Source organism: Rhinolophus sinicus, linkage group LG01, assembly GCF_036562045.2.
Source record: "Rhinolophus sinicus isolate RSC01 linkage group LG01, ASM3656204v1, whole genome shotgun sequence".
In the NCBI taxonomy this organism is placed as follows: Eukaryota; Metazoa; Chordata; class Mammalia; order Chiroptera; family Rhinolophidae; genus Rhinolophus; species Rhinolophus sinicus.
The window spans coordinates 192,914,832-192,929,966 of NC_133751.1; the positions used below are offsets into that span (position 1 = coordinate 192,914,832).

The 15,135-nt window shown below is 37.4% G+C and overlaps 1 protein-coding gene and 1 non-coding gene across 7 annotated transcripts in view; one reads left to right on the forward strand and one right to left on the reverse strand.

The window, feature by feature from the left end:
* Positions 1–15,135, reverse strand: part of USP37 (ubiquitin specific peptidase 37) — a 77,264-nt gene that overhangs the window by 46,003 nt on the left and 16,126 nt on the right. For all 6 annotated transcript variants that reach the window (XM_074313360.1, XM_074313372.1, XM_019741852.2 and 3 more), the window contains 4 exons: positions 14,033–14,211; positions 13,596–13,673; positions 5,689–5,786; positions 3,223–3,307 (listed from right to left, as the gene is read on the reverse strand). In XM_074313360.1, the coding sequence (XP_074169461.1) occupies positions 3,223–3,307; positions 5,689–5,786; positions 13,596–13,673; positions 14,033–14,211 (440 nt within the window). The remainder of the gene's footprint in view (positions 1–3,222; positions 3,308–5,688; positions 5,787–13,595; positions 13,674–14,032; positions 14,212–15,135) is intronic.
* On the forward strand, positions 2,226–2,328 carry LOC141568013 (U6 spliceosomal RNA). Its single transcript, XR_012491028.1, has one exon. It is a non-coding gene; the product is annotated as a U6 spliceosomal RNA (small nuclear RNA).

Below are 15,135 nucleotides of genomic sequence, written 5' to 3' on the forward strand. Positions count from 1 at the left end.
TTATGATGTGGGACCAGAGCGGCAATTAGTCTAGAGATAATTTTCTTCACTAATGAGGCAAACCCTTTCTTAGCATTCAAACTGCTATTAGGAACAAGAACTACGTCAGGCTTTAGGTGAACGCCAAGTATTATTCCCTTAGATCCCTTTGGGTGGTTTTTGAGAACCACCTTGAAAACTGGCCTTGGCTAGTTTTCTCACCTACATAAGCTGATTGGCACTCAACTGAATATTCAAGGGGACCCTCTGCACATTTCTGCGATTCTCTCCGTGAAGCTTCCCCATATGGTACTCCTGAATTCTAGCTGCCTTGGCCTCCCTGGACTCCTAGCTCTATTTTTCTGAACTCAGGAAGAGCACAGGGCTCCTCCTGGCTCTCCCTTTGTGTGGCCGCGTAGAAACTTTCTCTAGCAAACAAGCTAGGCAGTCATAAGGCTAATTTCATTTATTTCCCATCTCCCAGGCATCAATGTCCTTCACTGCCTCATGTCCAATGTCTTAAGATCCCTTGTGTCTTATGATTTGTTCAGGCTTTTAGTTGTTTCATGAAGGAGGGTAATCTGGTCCCTGTTACTCCATCTTTGCCAGAAGAGGAAGTCATCTTTAACTTTTTAATATATTTAATTTAACTGTGGCCTCCTCTCAAATAAAAGGAACTTAAAAATTTCCCTGTACTCTTCCCCACTTCTGTATTTCTTATTGTCTAGTATTTTATTAGTATTTTGCTTTTAATGCTACTATATCCTCATTTTATAAAAACTATCAAAATGTATTTAGGTGCATAGAATAACCCTGGACCAATATTAAAGTAGTTGCCTCTGGCAAGACAAAATGCACAACTAGGACTTAGGAAACAAAGGGAGATTTATTTTTCACTGTATATACTCTGTAACTTTTGAAGTTTCTACCATATGCATTATTAGTTATACAAAAGAATAAATTTTAAAAGTATTTAGATTTTAAAATACGCTTTTAAAATTATTTTGCTCACTGCTATTTCTTCCACTTCTTTCTTTGTTTCAATTTTCCTTTTGCTGAATAAATTCTCTCTGTGTTATCTAAAAACAGCATTGTTTATCTGCATTCTTTAATTATAATTTAGCTGGACATAGAATTCTTTGATGCTACCATTCCAGTGCCTTCTGTTCCTATTGCTGCTAATGTCAGTCTGTTTTACCTTTATAGACGACATATTTTCTTCCAGTAGTTTTTAAAATTTCTTTACCCATCATCTTCTACAATGCAGATTTTTTTTTTTTTTTAAATATTTGCTGTTTGGCATTTGTTGAGGTAACTTTTCCATGTGTGAACTTTCATCATTTTCATCCATTATTTCTTTGACAAATTCCTTGCCTTTATTCCCCTTAGTCTGCCCACCCCCCCAACTGCTATTAAGACATGAAGGTAGACCAAGGAGCCCAACATGAATCTCTTAATTTCATTTACATTTACCATCTCCTCTCTGTGCTATATTCCATGATCAGACCTTTCTGATATACTTAGCAGTTGCCTCAGTCTGGACCTCTAATCTGCACAGGACTTCATGTTAGGGGCTCAGAATTCTTGCCTCTATGCACATAACACTAAAGCAGATGCCAATCACTGCAATTCCCATTTCTGTGTATTTGCTCTCTGCTTGGGGAGCATCAGGTAAGCAGCACATTTATGGTTCCAAACCTAGGTAGTTATATATTAACAGAAGTGTTTTGCCTTGGTTTACTAGCACAAAGAGCAGTTCTAGATACCCACCTTCACATAGCTTCATGTAAGAAACCAAGTTCTGGTCTGGGGTCATGTTCAGTTCCCAATCTCACGCTGGTTTTGAAGACCCAGCGCTAAATACTTGACTCCTGTTTGTGTTTTCCATGTGCCTTATGGCATAGGCCTTCACTCATGATTAGTTTTCCCACTGATCTGGAAATTTTCACCTTATCTTAGAGTATAGCTTTGCATTAAAATTTTTTTTCCCTTAGTCAGGGCTATGTGCAATGAATATGCTCATTCTATTATTTTGACAAGAAATTTGTATTGTATTTAATAAATCATTTATAAATCAAATTTGGTATTTGAAAAAAGCTTAGAGTCTTTTAAGATTCTTCTAATAAACAGAATTATGTCAAGCTTCCACTCTCTTAAATTCAAATAACCTGGTTACCACTGTAGTCATTCAGTGCTTGACAGAGACCACTCAAGGCTAAATGTACAGTTTCAAATTCTTTACTCCAGTACTCGCTTCGGCAGCACATACACTAAAATTGGAATGATACAGAGATTAGCATTCCTCTGCGCAAGGATGACATGCAAATTCATGAAGCGTTCCATATTTTTTTTGGCTTAGTGTCTCTCAAACATGTATTTCTGTAAATTCAGTATCCGTGTGAAAGGTCAGCTTTCTATTTTTTCTTTCCTATGTGTTTACCACAATTTTTTCCCCCAAATATTTTACTTAAAAGCTGAGGTGCAGTCTTTTAGAATGCCTGGAAATAAAGGTTGTTTTTTTTTTAAATTTTGTACTCCACCTTAATCATTTTATATAAATAATCAAGATGTTTTTACCACTCTGAATTAAATTCTAGTAAAAAAAAATCTGACTTCCTTGGTCATCATACAGCATATTTGTTACACACCACCTGTGTCCCCACTTTTCACATTTACTCCTGCTCCTCTGTGCCGCATTCTGTAATCACGCCCTGACAAGTGTTTAGCAGCTGTCAATAAATCTCAAAAAAATTTATCTGTATCCATAGAATCAGCTATTAATTTTCTGACTAGCCTTTTCCAGTAAGAGACTCATTAATGTGAAACTTGCTTTTTAAAAGAAAATGGCTTAACTTTTGGTAGGTAGCTTAGCAAACACACAGGTAATAAAGGCAATTCAAAAATGCCTCAGAAGAGAGATCTTAATACTCTCATCACTTGGGATGATGGAAAATACACTGGTCTAAATCTGATCGCATTGCCAGTCACCACCTGTAGCCTCCGTACAAATCTTCCTAGAACTCAGTTTATTCATTTCTTGAAAAACATAAAAAAAGAAGAGATGGAACTAAACTATTTGTAGAGTACTTTCCAACTGAAATGTCATGAGCCTATGATTCTTATCAATTCTGTTATTTTAAATTAGGGTATTCACTGAGAGTGTAACATACAGCCTATCCCATCATTCAATATTCTGAAGAAGAGCTCTTTAAGTTCTTTACAAGGCATACAACCAATGCCTACCTGTCTAGATTAGTAGTGCCAGAAGAGTAGTCCTTAGATCCAGCTCTGCTACCATAAAAGGATGACGACTGCAAGGGTAAAAGCCCTATAAAATGAACAAACACAGGAAAAATTTAATTCCTAAATCAACCATTCAATAAAATTATGCATTGGGCTTGATTATACTTAACTTGTCTCCCTTTCTTTTTAATAAATGCGGTGGAAAAGATTATAATAGCAAAGAATACTATCCTGCCCCAAAGCTCCACAAATTTGCTTCTAATTTCTAACCATTTTTTAAAACCTGGTTTCTCTGATTTCCTCCATAGCACTAAATACTGTATCTACTACTATTTTTTGATTCACTTTGAACAGTATAAGTTAACTCCTTATTAGGAAAAATTAGAAATTTCTCATTTACATCACCCCGACTCTTGTCTTCTTCTCTCCAACTTTAGTTCTACTGATTAACTTTGTAACTTTAATACACTTAAAAAATCTACATTTTGTTCCATGAATCTTCTTATGTTCCATGAACCTTCTTATCACTTGACCACTTACTTCCCTCTCTCTCTCCCTCTTTCACATTCACTTTTGTAAGATGTACCTTAACTTAACCCTCCTGTATTGTGAATGGGATTGCAAATTGATGCAGCCACTATGGAAAATGGTTTGGTGGTTCCTCAAAAAATTAAAAATAGAACTACCTTACGACCAGCAATTCTACTTCTGGGTATTTATCAGAAGAAATCCAAAACACTAATCTGAAATAGATGACTGGATAAAGAAGATATGGTAAACAGATACAATGGACTATTACTCAGCCATAGAAAAGAATGAAATCTTACCATTTGTGACATGGATGGACCTAGAGGGTATTATGCTAAGTGAAATAAGTCAGACTGAGAAGGACAAATATGTGACCCCACTTATATATGGAAAATAAAGAACAAAATAAATGAATAAACAAAAGAGAAACAGTCTTATAGATACAGAGAACAAACTGATGGTTGCCAGAGTAGAAGGGGATTGGGGAGCTGGGTGAAAAAGGTGAAGGGGTTAAAAAATACAATGTATATACTTATAAGAAGCGGAGTACAGCATTAGGAATAAAGACAGTGGAAATGTAACGGCTGTGTGCGATGTTAGAGGGAGAGTGGGGGGGGGGGTTGACACAGTGTGAGGGATATAAATGATAAACGCCTAAGTATTACTTTGTTTTGTGCACCTGAAACTAATAAAAAAATAAAAAGTAATACAAACTGGAAGTTACAAAATAGTCACTGGGATGTAAAGTACAGCATAGAGAATATAGTCAATAATGTTGCAACAACTATGTATAGTGCCAAGTGGGTACTAGACTAATTGGTATAAATTATATAAATGTATAAACACTATGCTGTATACCTGAAACTAATATTGACTGTCAACTGTAACTGAAAAAGTAAATTAAAAACAAGATGTAGAAAGTGATTTCCTTTGATTTAAAGTGCTTACTTTAGGAGAACCATCATGAATAAAGCCTGTTGCAAACAACTTAAATGCTCCACCTAGATTCCTTCTGACCGCATTTTTGTGTTTTCCTTCCCACACCAATTTAGGTATATTTTCTTGATTTGCTGGGAATTTAGGCTACAAGGTGTTGAAGCCTTAACTTCAACATTGTTAAGGCTTATTACATCTGTAAGAATTCTATTTTCTAACTATAGGTTGATTATAAAAGCTGAAAACCAATAAATGGAGTTTATATAATGTACTATTATTTCAGAGGTAAAAATTAGAGCTACTCCTTTCTGTAGGAGTGCAATGTCACAATTCTGTACCACTAAAAGGAGACCATTCCTAGAGTTACGATCAAATGAATTCCCTTAAACTCTCAATTTATCAAATTTATGCCATATTTTCGTTTGCTTCAATTTAAAGTTGACATAATATTCAAATCAATACTAGATAGCTGAGTCTCTAGTGTAGAGGATCAGAGAGAGAGGTTAAGTGCAGGAAGCACTGATAAAAATTCATGGACAGTTTAACTTTCAGTTTTTGTAAAAACAGAGTACAAGGTGAGATTAAACAACAGCTTGAAGCAACAATTTCAATATCTTCTAGAACTTCTAATAAGCAGCAACACCAATGAACTTTAATTTCAACCACTTTAAGTCCTTGGAATCATTCTATTGTCCAGTTACTTTGATAATAAAAGAGCTGAATTCTAGGCAGTTAAATAGGAAAGACGGTAAAGTCTAGAGTCTTCGTAAATAGAATATTTATATTGTATTACATTACATTGCATTATAATTGGTGTAAAAATATATATTTCTAATACTTTAACAGAGTACTGGATACAAATTGGTGCTTAATAACTAGTACTAACTTATGCAGTATTCCTGAAAAGTAGTGAGGTATGTCCCAGGTTAGGGTTTTATTTCTAGTCTATACAATGTATCATATAATAAATGAGTATCTTACATATAAAGGCCAAATACTTACCAGACGTCCTATTCTCTTCTGACTGTTTCAAACTCAGCTGCTTCTCTCTACTGCTGGTTAAATACTTTCTTGAGGGATCTGTCATAGCCTTGTTGTTCCTACAGTTAATAATTTAATTCAATATATATTCGTGTAAAGATATAATTCTTAATTTTAAATAGTTGTCATTAAAAAATTTACATTGCAAGTGCTGAATTCATTGATTTGCTAGGAAGTTAGGCTACAAGGTGTTAAAGACTCAAGAGGTCACAGACTTAAGCAAATGAGAATCGTGAAAATAAGCTTTCATTACCGTCAAAAGCCAATCCAATCCATAACCCTGGTAACTAAGCAAAAATGAAGGAGCATTTTATTTATACAAAAGGCAAATGAGAGACAGCAAGATTATATGGATTTTCTTAGCCAAAGTCAAGAGTAGATGAAATGATTTAGCTACTAAGACCAAAAGAATCAATTAAGAAGTAAACTATTCAAGCTTGACTATTAAGTAGGTTTAAAAAGTAAAGCAAATAAACACACCAAAATGTTCTTAGTTTATAGATTTGAAACACTATTTACTAAATGTCAACATCATTTAAATTCACAGTGATTAAAGTATTTTAAGTTCATGAACACAAAGTTAAAATTTCGTCAGTTCCATTTCCCCCTCCAAACCTATATAAGTAGAGTTGGTCCATTCAGATACACGCTCATGCTTTGATTAAAAGTACTTACTTTAGGAGAACCATCATAAATAAAGCCTGCTAGCAGACAACTCCACCCAGATTCCCTCTGACCCCATTTTTGTATCTGCTTTTCCACACTAATTTAAGTATATTTTTGGTATCAGTACCTAGGGATACCCCTAATAACATTCTATTATTTTGGTTTCCTTAGGGATAGTCTGAGATCACACTAACGTTTCGTTTCCTGCACTTCACTGTCTTGCCTTCTGCATTCCCTTCCTGGTATTCCCTGGGAATACATCCTTAATAAGTCACTTGCACACTAATCTCCATTTCAGGGTCTGCTTTCTGGAGAACAACAGCTGGTTCCAGGAAGCACACTAAGGACAGGATTCTGGAATTGGATCACTTGTTTGGCAATGGCAACAGAAATCCCATTGCTGATAGTAACACCTCTGTTATCCTATAATTGTGTTACAATTACTAAGATTTTTCATGGATCTTTTGGATGAAAGAACACTGTATTGAACTGGGATGGGATAAAGTAGAAAAGGATATGGCTCATGCAGTATCTCTAGCATTCAAGAAATGTGGTAGACTACACGATGAATCTTGCTGGAGTTACAGAAATGTTCTAAAACTGCATTAAGGTGATGGTTGCACAGCTCAATAAATTTACCCAAAACTATTGAATTGTACATTTAAAACACTTAAAATAATTTTATGGTATGTAAACTGTACCTCAATAAAGTTGTTTACAAAATGTCCCAACTTATTCCCTTCCTTGTACTTAAGCCTCAACCCCATCAAGAAATGCATTCTCTTTCCCCAACCCTTAATGGAATTGTCTTTGTGACTTCCTTTCCCCAAAATAATGTGATAGACATAATGGTGTGTTAAGTCCTACTAAGGCTAAAGGCACTTTGCAAATTTCCACTCACTTTCTTGGAACCCTGCCACTACTATATGAGTAATTCCAGGCTAACCTACTAAATGATGAAAGACACATGGCCAACCACCCTCATCATGCCAAATAGCAGCCTAGTCATACAAGTAAGGCCATCCTGGACCAGCCAACCCTTAGGCAACCCACCAACTGACCATGATGGGTACATGAGAAAATGAGAGAATCCAGCCACAATCATCCAAGCCTGGCCCAGACAACCAGAACCACTCAAGTGACCATTAACTCATAAGCAATAAAAGTTACTATTTTAAGCCACTAAGTTTTACAGTGGTTTATAATACAGCAATATATAACTGATACAAGTGATATTAAGTAAATAATCACAAAGATTACGGAATCAGTTGGTTGTTGCTATGAGTATCCACTTAAGAGTGGAAATGACAGGCTCAGTTGAGCCAATTACCAACTTAAGGACAAAGACGTCATGTAGAATGGCTCACCCAAGGGAGTTGCAGCACAGATTCTTAGGATTTAAGAGCAATACTATGCTGTATGCAGCGGAAAGTTATACATCATTTGTAAAGTATGCATACCACTCCTGGCATATTACTAGGTCCTGGAAGAGATTGAGCATCTGACTATAGGTTATCAAGGAACTATGCAACCAGAGCTAGCCATCAAGAGCGGGGTGCTATCATACTAACAAAGTCATAAGATCAGGTAGTTACAGCAGTAATCCATCATCAAATGGAAGTGGTACATATGGGATTAGCCTAAGTAAGCAGGAATAGATAACAAGACTTTATGAGTATTCCTTATGACCCTTTGAAAGAGAAAGAAAAACCTGAGGCTGATTCATGGATGGATCATCTTGGTACACTGGGAGGACAAATTGAAAATGAGCTGCTGCTGCACTCCAGCCCCACTAAGGGACTGGCCGGAAAGACAGTAGTGAAAGGAAATCTTCCACTGTGCCGAGTTTGAGAGGTGCAACTCATTATCTACTCTGTGTGGAGAAAAAAGTGGGTCAATGGACTTCTGCAAGGTGGCAAATGGTTTAGATAGATGGTCATGGGCCTGGAAGGAGCAAGCCTGGAAGATCAAGATGTGACTTATGGAAGAGGTATATGAATAGCCATAGAGAAAGAAGTATGTACAAAGGGTGAAGATCTATTTCATATGTTAATGCTCACCGGAGAACTCCACTAAAGAGACATTAAATACTCAGGCAGGGTAACTTGTCCAGTAGATGCCAGCCAATCTCTGTACTCAGCCATCCCAATATTTTCAAAGGGTTCATGAATAACAGCCATGGTGGCAGAGATAAAAGCTACACATGTACCCTACAGTAAGGTCTCCCTTTCACTGAGGCTGGTTTAGCTATTCTGTCGCTAACTGTCCAACTGGTCAGCAGCAGAGACTGACACTCAGCCCGACTGACCACTAGCCCTTAAGGAAACAACCAGTCATGTGGTGACAAGCTGATTATACCAGATTCCTTACATTCTAGAAAGAGCAGCAATGAATCCTAAGATTGGCATGTATTTTAGGTTCACTTCTGACTTTTCTGCCCGTAGTGCCTTGGCCACATCACTATCTGAGGGCTCCTAAGAGGAATCAGATGATTTACTAACATGAAGTCTCACATCACATCATCCCGGAACAAGGAACCCACAGCACACAAAATAAAAGGAGGTATAATTGGGCCTACGACCAAAGAATTCATTGATTATCACATATGGTTATTACCCCAAAGCTGAGAGCCTGATAAAGTGTTCTCATAGCCTTTAAAGATACACCTTAGAGACGATCTCATTAGGAACAGTGTGCCCTTCAAGCTACAATGTAACCCGAAACCAATAAGCCATTATACTTACAGAGAATACACAGGTCTGGAAACCAAGGAGTAGAGCTAGGACTGCCCCCACTCACTATCACTATCAATAACCCACTTAAAGAATTTGTGCTTCCTGTCTCCTTGATTTAAATTTTTGTAGTCCTGGTTCCGAGGGGGGACTTTTTCACCAAGAGGGACAATAAGAGTCCCATTTAAAGTAATGGCTGCTATCTAGTCCTTTTGGGCTCCTCATGCTGGCAGATCAACAGGCAAAGACAGGAGTTACCATACAGGCAGAGATAACTGACTTGGATTATTATAAGGAAGTAGGGTTGCTGCTATATAATGAGGGCAGGAAGCATACGTATACGAATAAAGGGGATTCACTAGGAAATCTTTTAGTGCTCTAATGCTCAATTTTAACTATGATTGGGCAATTACAGCAACCACCGCCTGACAAGTACACGGTAACCAGGAGCTCAGACCCCTCAGATATGAAGATCTCAGTCATATCATAAGGCAAACCACTACCACCAACAGAAATGTAAATGGAAAATGCAGCAAATCTACAATGGATGGTAGGAGATAATATCAGTTCTTGCTTCAAGGCTATTAGTAGCAATAAGGACTGTAGCTCATCCCACTAACCTTCCTTTTGTAAGATTCTCACCCAGAAATTGGAAAGCATCAATGTGAAGAATCTGTGCTAAGATAAAATGAACTTAATAGTAATGCTCATCAGAGCCCCTTTTGTATTTTCACACCTCCAGACTGTGTTTTCAACAGCACCTGCAGTTCTTCAGAGGACTGCTTCGGGCTCCTTACAGATCTGGGCAGAGCCTCAGGACAGCCGCGAACCAAAGACTGTGCAGTATGGGAATATGAAAGCCCATTTTCCTTACTTCAGGTTGGGACAAGCCCCGAGTTTCCTGGCTGGATCCTACTTTCTATGGGACCGTTACTTAAAACACATCCTTGGTTGGCTTCCACTCCTTCCCTGTCCTGCCTTCCCCACTCTATTACTGGTCTCTCCTATGAGCACTTCTTTAATAAGTCACTTGCACAAGTATATTCATTTAGAATCTGCTTCTAGGAAGCTCAAACTTTAAAAAAAATCTAACTATGATGGTGTAAAAAGTGCCTGGAATAATGATCAAAAATTTAGAGCTCATCAAACAGAATTCTAAGCAGAACTGGTACTTCTTCTCCAAAGTGCGGTGAATATGGTGAACTGACAAGCAACAACCACTTTTTGTGTACCTCCCTGTTCTACAGAAGCCAGAAAGCTAAAAAAACTACACTTCCAAGTTAGTGTTCATGATGTAATTTAAGACAAGGCAATTATATGTACTTGTACAGTATCTGGAAAGTGGAAGACGAAGTCAGAGGCCATGTGTTCTGCTACTTATGATGGCAAACATCATTTTGGAGGTGTCTGGTTTTTCTGTAGATTTCCAAACTTGCCAATGGCAGCACGGTCCTACAGATGATAGCTTTCGTGATAGCTTCCAATTCAGCTGCTAGCTTCATGGTAGCCAGAAGCATCTTTGATGACCTAATCTGTGGCATGGCTCTCAAAAATCATTCCTGAAAGCTTAACCTAGAGCCTGCCTACTTACCTTTTCAGCTTTCCTAATGATTCGGTAAGCCATTTAATACTCTCTGTATGCAAATATCTTAGTGTGTAAACTACCGGTGATTAAGAGTGAATTTTGCTCCCTACAACTGGATCCCAAAAACACATATTTTGTTACTAGAAGTGGGAGGCTACCATAACAAACCTAAAATATGTAGTACCAGCTCAGTAGGAAGGTAGAGCAGGTAAGGACATAAATATTATAGACTGGAAAGCCAGCGACTGTTGTTGTACCTCAGCAAAACGTAATTGTTATTTGTAACGTCTTGGGAGGCAGAGTTCAATACTTGCGAAACCTATAGCTCTAAAGGAAAATGTTGAGGCAATTAAGAACAGTGGTCTGTGTTAGTGCTTCTTATTGCCTTCAATAAGGTCCTACTCGAGACAGATGAATTTGGGCAAGAACAAGACAGCTTGCAAGCAAGGATAAAAAGGAATACATTTCTCTGTGCCAATGACCTAGAATTGAAATTATCTGGTAATTTGAGACTATAAGGGATCAAAATAAATTCAATTGCTTCTGATTCTCAAACTGAGGCAATGATAAGAGGTAAATGGAAAAATAGGTTTGTGAAAAAACTTTGATGTTAATATTCAGGGAACCTGAATGAGAGGTACACCGGAGCAATCCATATTATCTCTGTAACTTTTCTGTAAATCTAAAATTATTCCAAAATGTGAAAGTTTTATAAAAACAAAAACACCAAACAATAAAAATATTGGTCCCAATTCTTTTTTGAGCCTAAAAAAGCCTGCTTGGCCTACCTTTAAAAAAACATAGATTTCTAAAACTTCTAGATTTCTATAGACACTTCTAAACTTCTAGAACAGCACCAGCATGAAGCAGGCTATAAAAGCTGCATGGCCCCAAAGAAGAACGTAATTTGCAAAACCTTCAGCTATGGCCTTGAAAGATAACAGACAAAGGAAACCTACCAGAGGACAAAGCCAGGAGTCATTCGGAGTACAATGAGCAAGGGTTTCTCCCAGAAGACATAACAGAGACACACTGCTACAAGGGCTAATCAAGACTTGACTGCCTTCACAATTTCTGCTTAGCATGACTTTATTGCTGCTATAGACCAGTGACTCCTGCAGTTCCCTATGCTTGTGTTTTCTAAATGTAAATTTTTATTGTGGATATCCTGTCCTAGTCCAGCAATGTACAGGCATACCTCATCTTATTGGGCTTTGCAAATAATTGTGTTTTTTTACAAATTGAAGTCAAGATCCTCCACCAACAAAAAAGATTATGATTCACTGAAGGCTTAGATGGCTAGCATTTTTTAGCAATAAAGTATTTTTAATTAAGGTATACACATTGTTTTTATTAGACATAATGCTATTGCACACTTACTAGACTACAGTATAAACATAACTTTTACATGCACTGGGAAACAAAAAATTTGTGTAACTTTATTGTGATCTTTTATTGCGGTGGTTTGGAACCAAATCCACAGTATCTCCGAGCTAAACCTAATGATGTGTATAGAGATGGGAGCGGGGAAAGCAGATTAACTTGCCTTTTAGTTTTTAGGTACCAGACCATGAGGTGTGTGGTCCAAAGCACACCTGGATTTTATGGAGAGGACTGCACATCACCTAGAGATCCTGGACTCTGAGATGGATACAAGGACTAAATGAGAACCGGAAGCTGTCTCCATTAGGATGAGGATAAGAGTCTTCCATGTATGGCAAGAATGATGAACGGGGTTATTTCTGTGACTAGAGGGGTGAACTAGAGCAGCCTGTTAATTGTCCCCAAATAACCATTGTATCTTTCTGCCATTATAGTAAAATTTGAGCTAGACATATTTCCCAGACTTTCCTGTAACTTGATATAACCATATGACTAAGTTCTGATCAATGTGATATACAGAAAAGTGGTGTATACTATTTCCAGCCTAAAGGAAAACAGTATGCCTTCCCTTTGCTCTGTTCCTCCTTCCCACCAATAGGAATACAGACATGAGAGTGGAGGCTGAAGCAGCTATCCTGGTTCACAAAATGGAAGCTACTTATTAAAGATGGCAGATCAACAAGATAGAAGGAATCTGCACCCATGGTGATTATAGTTTCAGATACCACACGAGACCTACAACCTACACAAATTTTTACATCTTATTACAGCAGCAGAACCAAGATCCCAATTAATATATAAAGTTTCTTCAGCTTTTTCTAATTCCCTTGTGGTGACCCCTTGACTTTGAATACCAGTCAACTGACTAACAACTGATTTCTGTTAAGGTGTTGAGGTATTAAACTAATAACTAATAAGTTTTCTCTCCTCAGAAGACAAAAACAAAAGAAAGGACTCACCCATGAGGAGGAAGAGGATTGTGAGCTAGTGACTCTCCTGTTGTAGGTGTATCCCCTTTTGTTCAACCCAGAAAATAGCTCTAAAACATCGATGCTCCTTGCCTAGAATCTATGTAGGGTTTACATCCTCTTACCCTTAAGCTAACTTTTTACATGAATAAGGTAAAAAAAAAAAAAAATTTACATGTAAAGGGAGGAGGGATGGAAAGGATTCACACTGAAAGAGCAGTCAGTAAAAAAACACTTATTTAGAGTTCTCCAGCTCTATTCCTCCTCCTCTAAGTACTGCAGATAAAAAAACAAAAAAAAAAGCTATGATAGGAACAGTGCAATGAAATGACCAAAGCAATAGCAATAGCCAAATCCTCTCTCAACTGAGCCTACAACCTACTGTCATCAAAATACTTTAAATTTTACTCTTTTATCTTTGGAATTCCCATAAATTGAATATCACCGCCCCCGCGCCCCACTTTCCTTAGTGGTTATAATTACCAATATAAGAAACATTGATCTAGGGCCTTAAAGGTTCTCAAAGCAACTTACGATGATGAATCATTTTCCTTAGGGTAATCTTCATTCAACTCTGAGCCAGATGATAGCATTCTTTTCCTCTTTTCAGTCCTACAGAGAACAGAGAAAAAAAGAGGTTATTTTAAAAAGTCGTAATTCATACCATTAAAAAGTATAAACCAACATACTCAAGGACAGGAACGGTGACGACTGCTATCTCATTCTCTACACCACATTTAAATTAACATACTGTATATCTGAATTTCTCACTACGTGTCATTGGCATAAACCACGTAAGACAAATACTAACTATCTACTAAAAATGGACTCTATACTTTCTTCTTCCAATACGCTTTACTTACTGGACAATCTCCTCCTTTTTCTCAAATTATTGATCTTTCTACAAGGCCTGAAAGACATTTATAAAGAGGCACAGCTAGTGACTAAGAAAGAAAAAAAATCTTTCATACCTGTTTTCTAATAACCCTGATCTAAGAGGTGTAGATGCAGATGTCAAAGAGGGAATCGTCCGGGTCACAGTTATTCCACTTCCTGCTGCAGTCTTAATCGGTCCTCTACCTGGAGTACCAAGAACTTTTCGAAATGGAATATCATCTTTAGTTTCCAAACTTCCTCTTTTTGAAGAGGCCTGTAAAAATAAAGTTTAACAAAGCTAAATCTTCAAATAAATTGGCATACTTTTAGAACAGTGATTCTCACGTGGGGAACTTCAAAAAATACCCATCTCCAGAGATTCTAGCCTAATTAGTCTGGGATGAGGCCCATTCATCAGTATTTTTTTAAAGCACTACAGGTGATTCTAATGTATGGTTAATGTCATAAACTGAGCAACACTTTTTTCCCCCGCAGTACTCTCGTAAACTTAAAAATTCCACAGCACACCTAGAGCAGAAGAGCAGAAGGGAATTTACTATGAATTACCGGGGGGGAAAAGATTCACACACACAAGACATGGTTCTCCTGACCTGCATGAAAATAAATCTTTAGATTAAAAAATCCAATTATGATTATGATAAATTAAAGTGATGTGCCACTGAGTTGATTCCAACTCCTGGAGACCCTACGAATGAGTGATGTCCACAACGTCCTCAACAGCCCTGCTCGGCTTCTGTAGACTTGTGCTTATGGCTTCTTTTATGGCATTGTATCCATCTCATTTTTTGTATTCCAATTTTCCTGGTGCCTTCTATTTTCCCCAGCATTATTGTCTTACAGTAACATAGATGTGACAAAAAGGAACAATGACATCTGGTTGCCACAACTTAAATGCCAAGTCACATATGACTTTTGAGGCAGTTCTAGTTTGGAGGAATGAAACAAATATATGTAATCATGGGAAAAATGAGAGTGGGACAGAGACCACTGGCAGAAACTGAATCAAAGAGTGTACCCGAAAGATATATCAAGAACATTTAGAGAGAAAACAGTAATTAAAAAGTATTAGTTGGGAAGTAGTGCTTTCGAACAGCATTCAGCCAGATAAGTTTTATAACTCTACATTAAGAGCTATGTGATTTCTCTATGGAAGGTATTTCCAAAAACTTTCCACAGA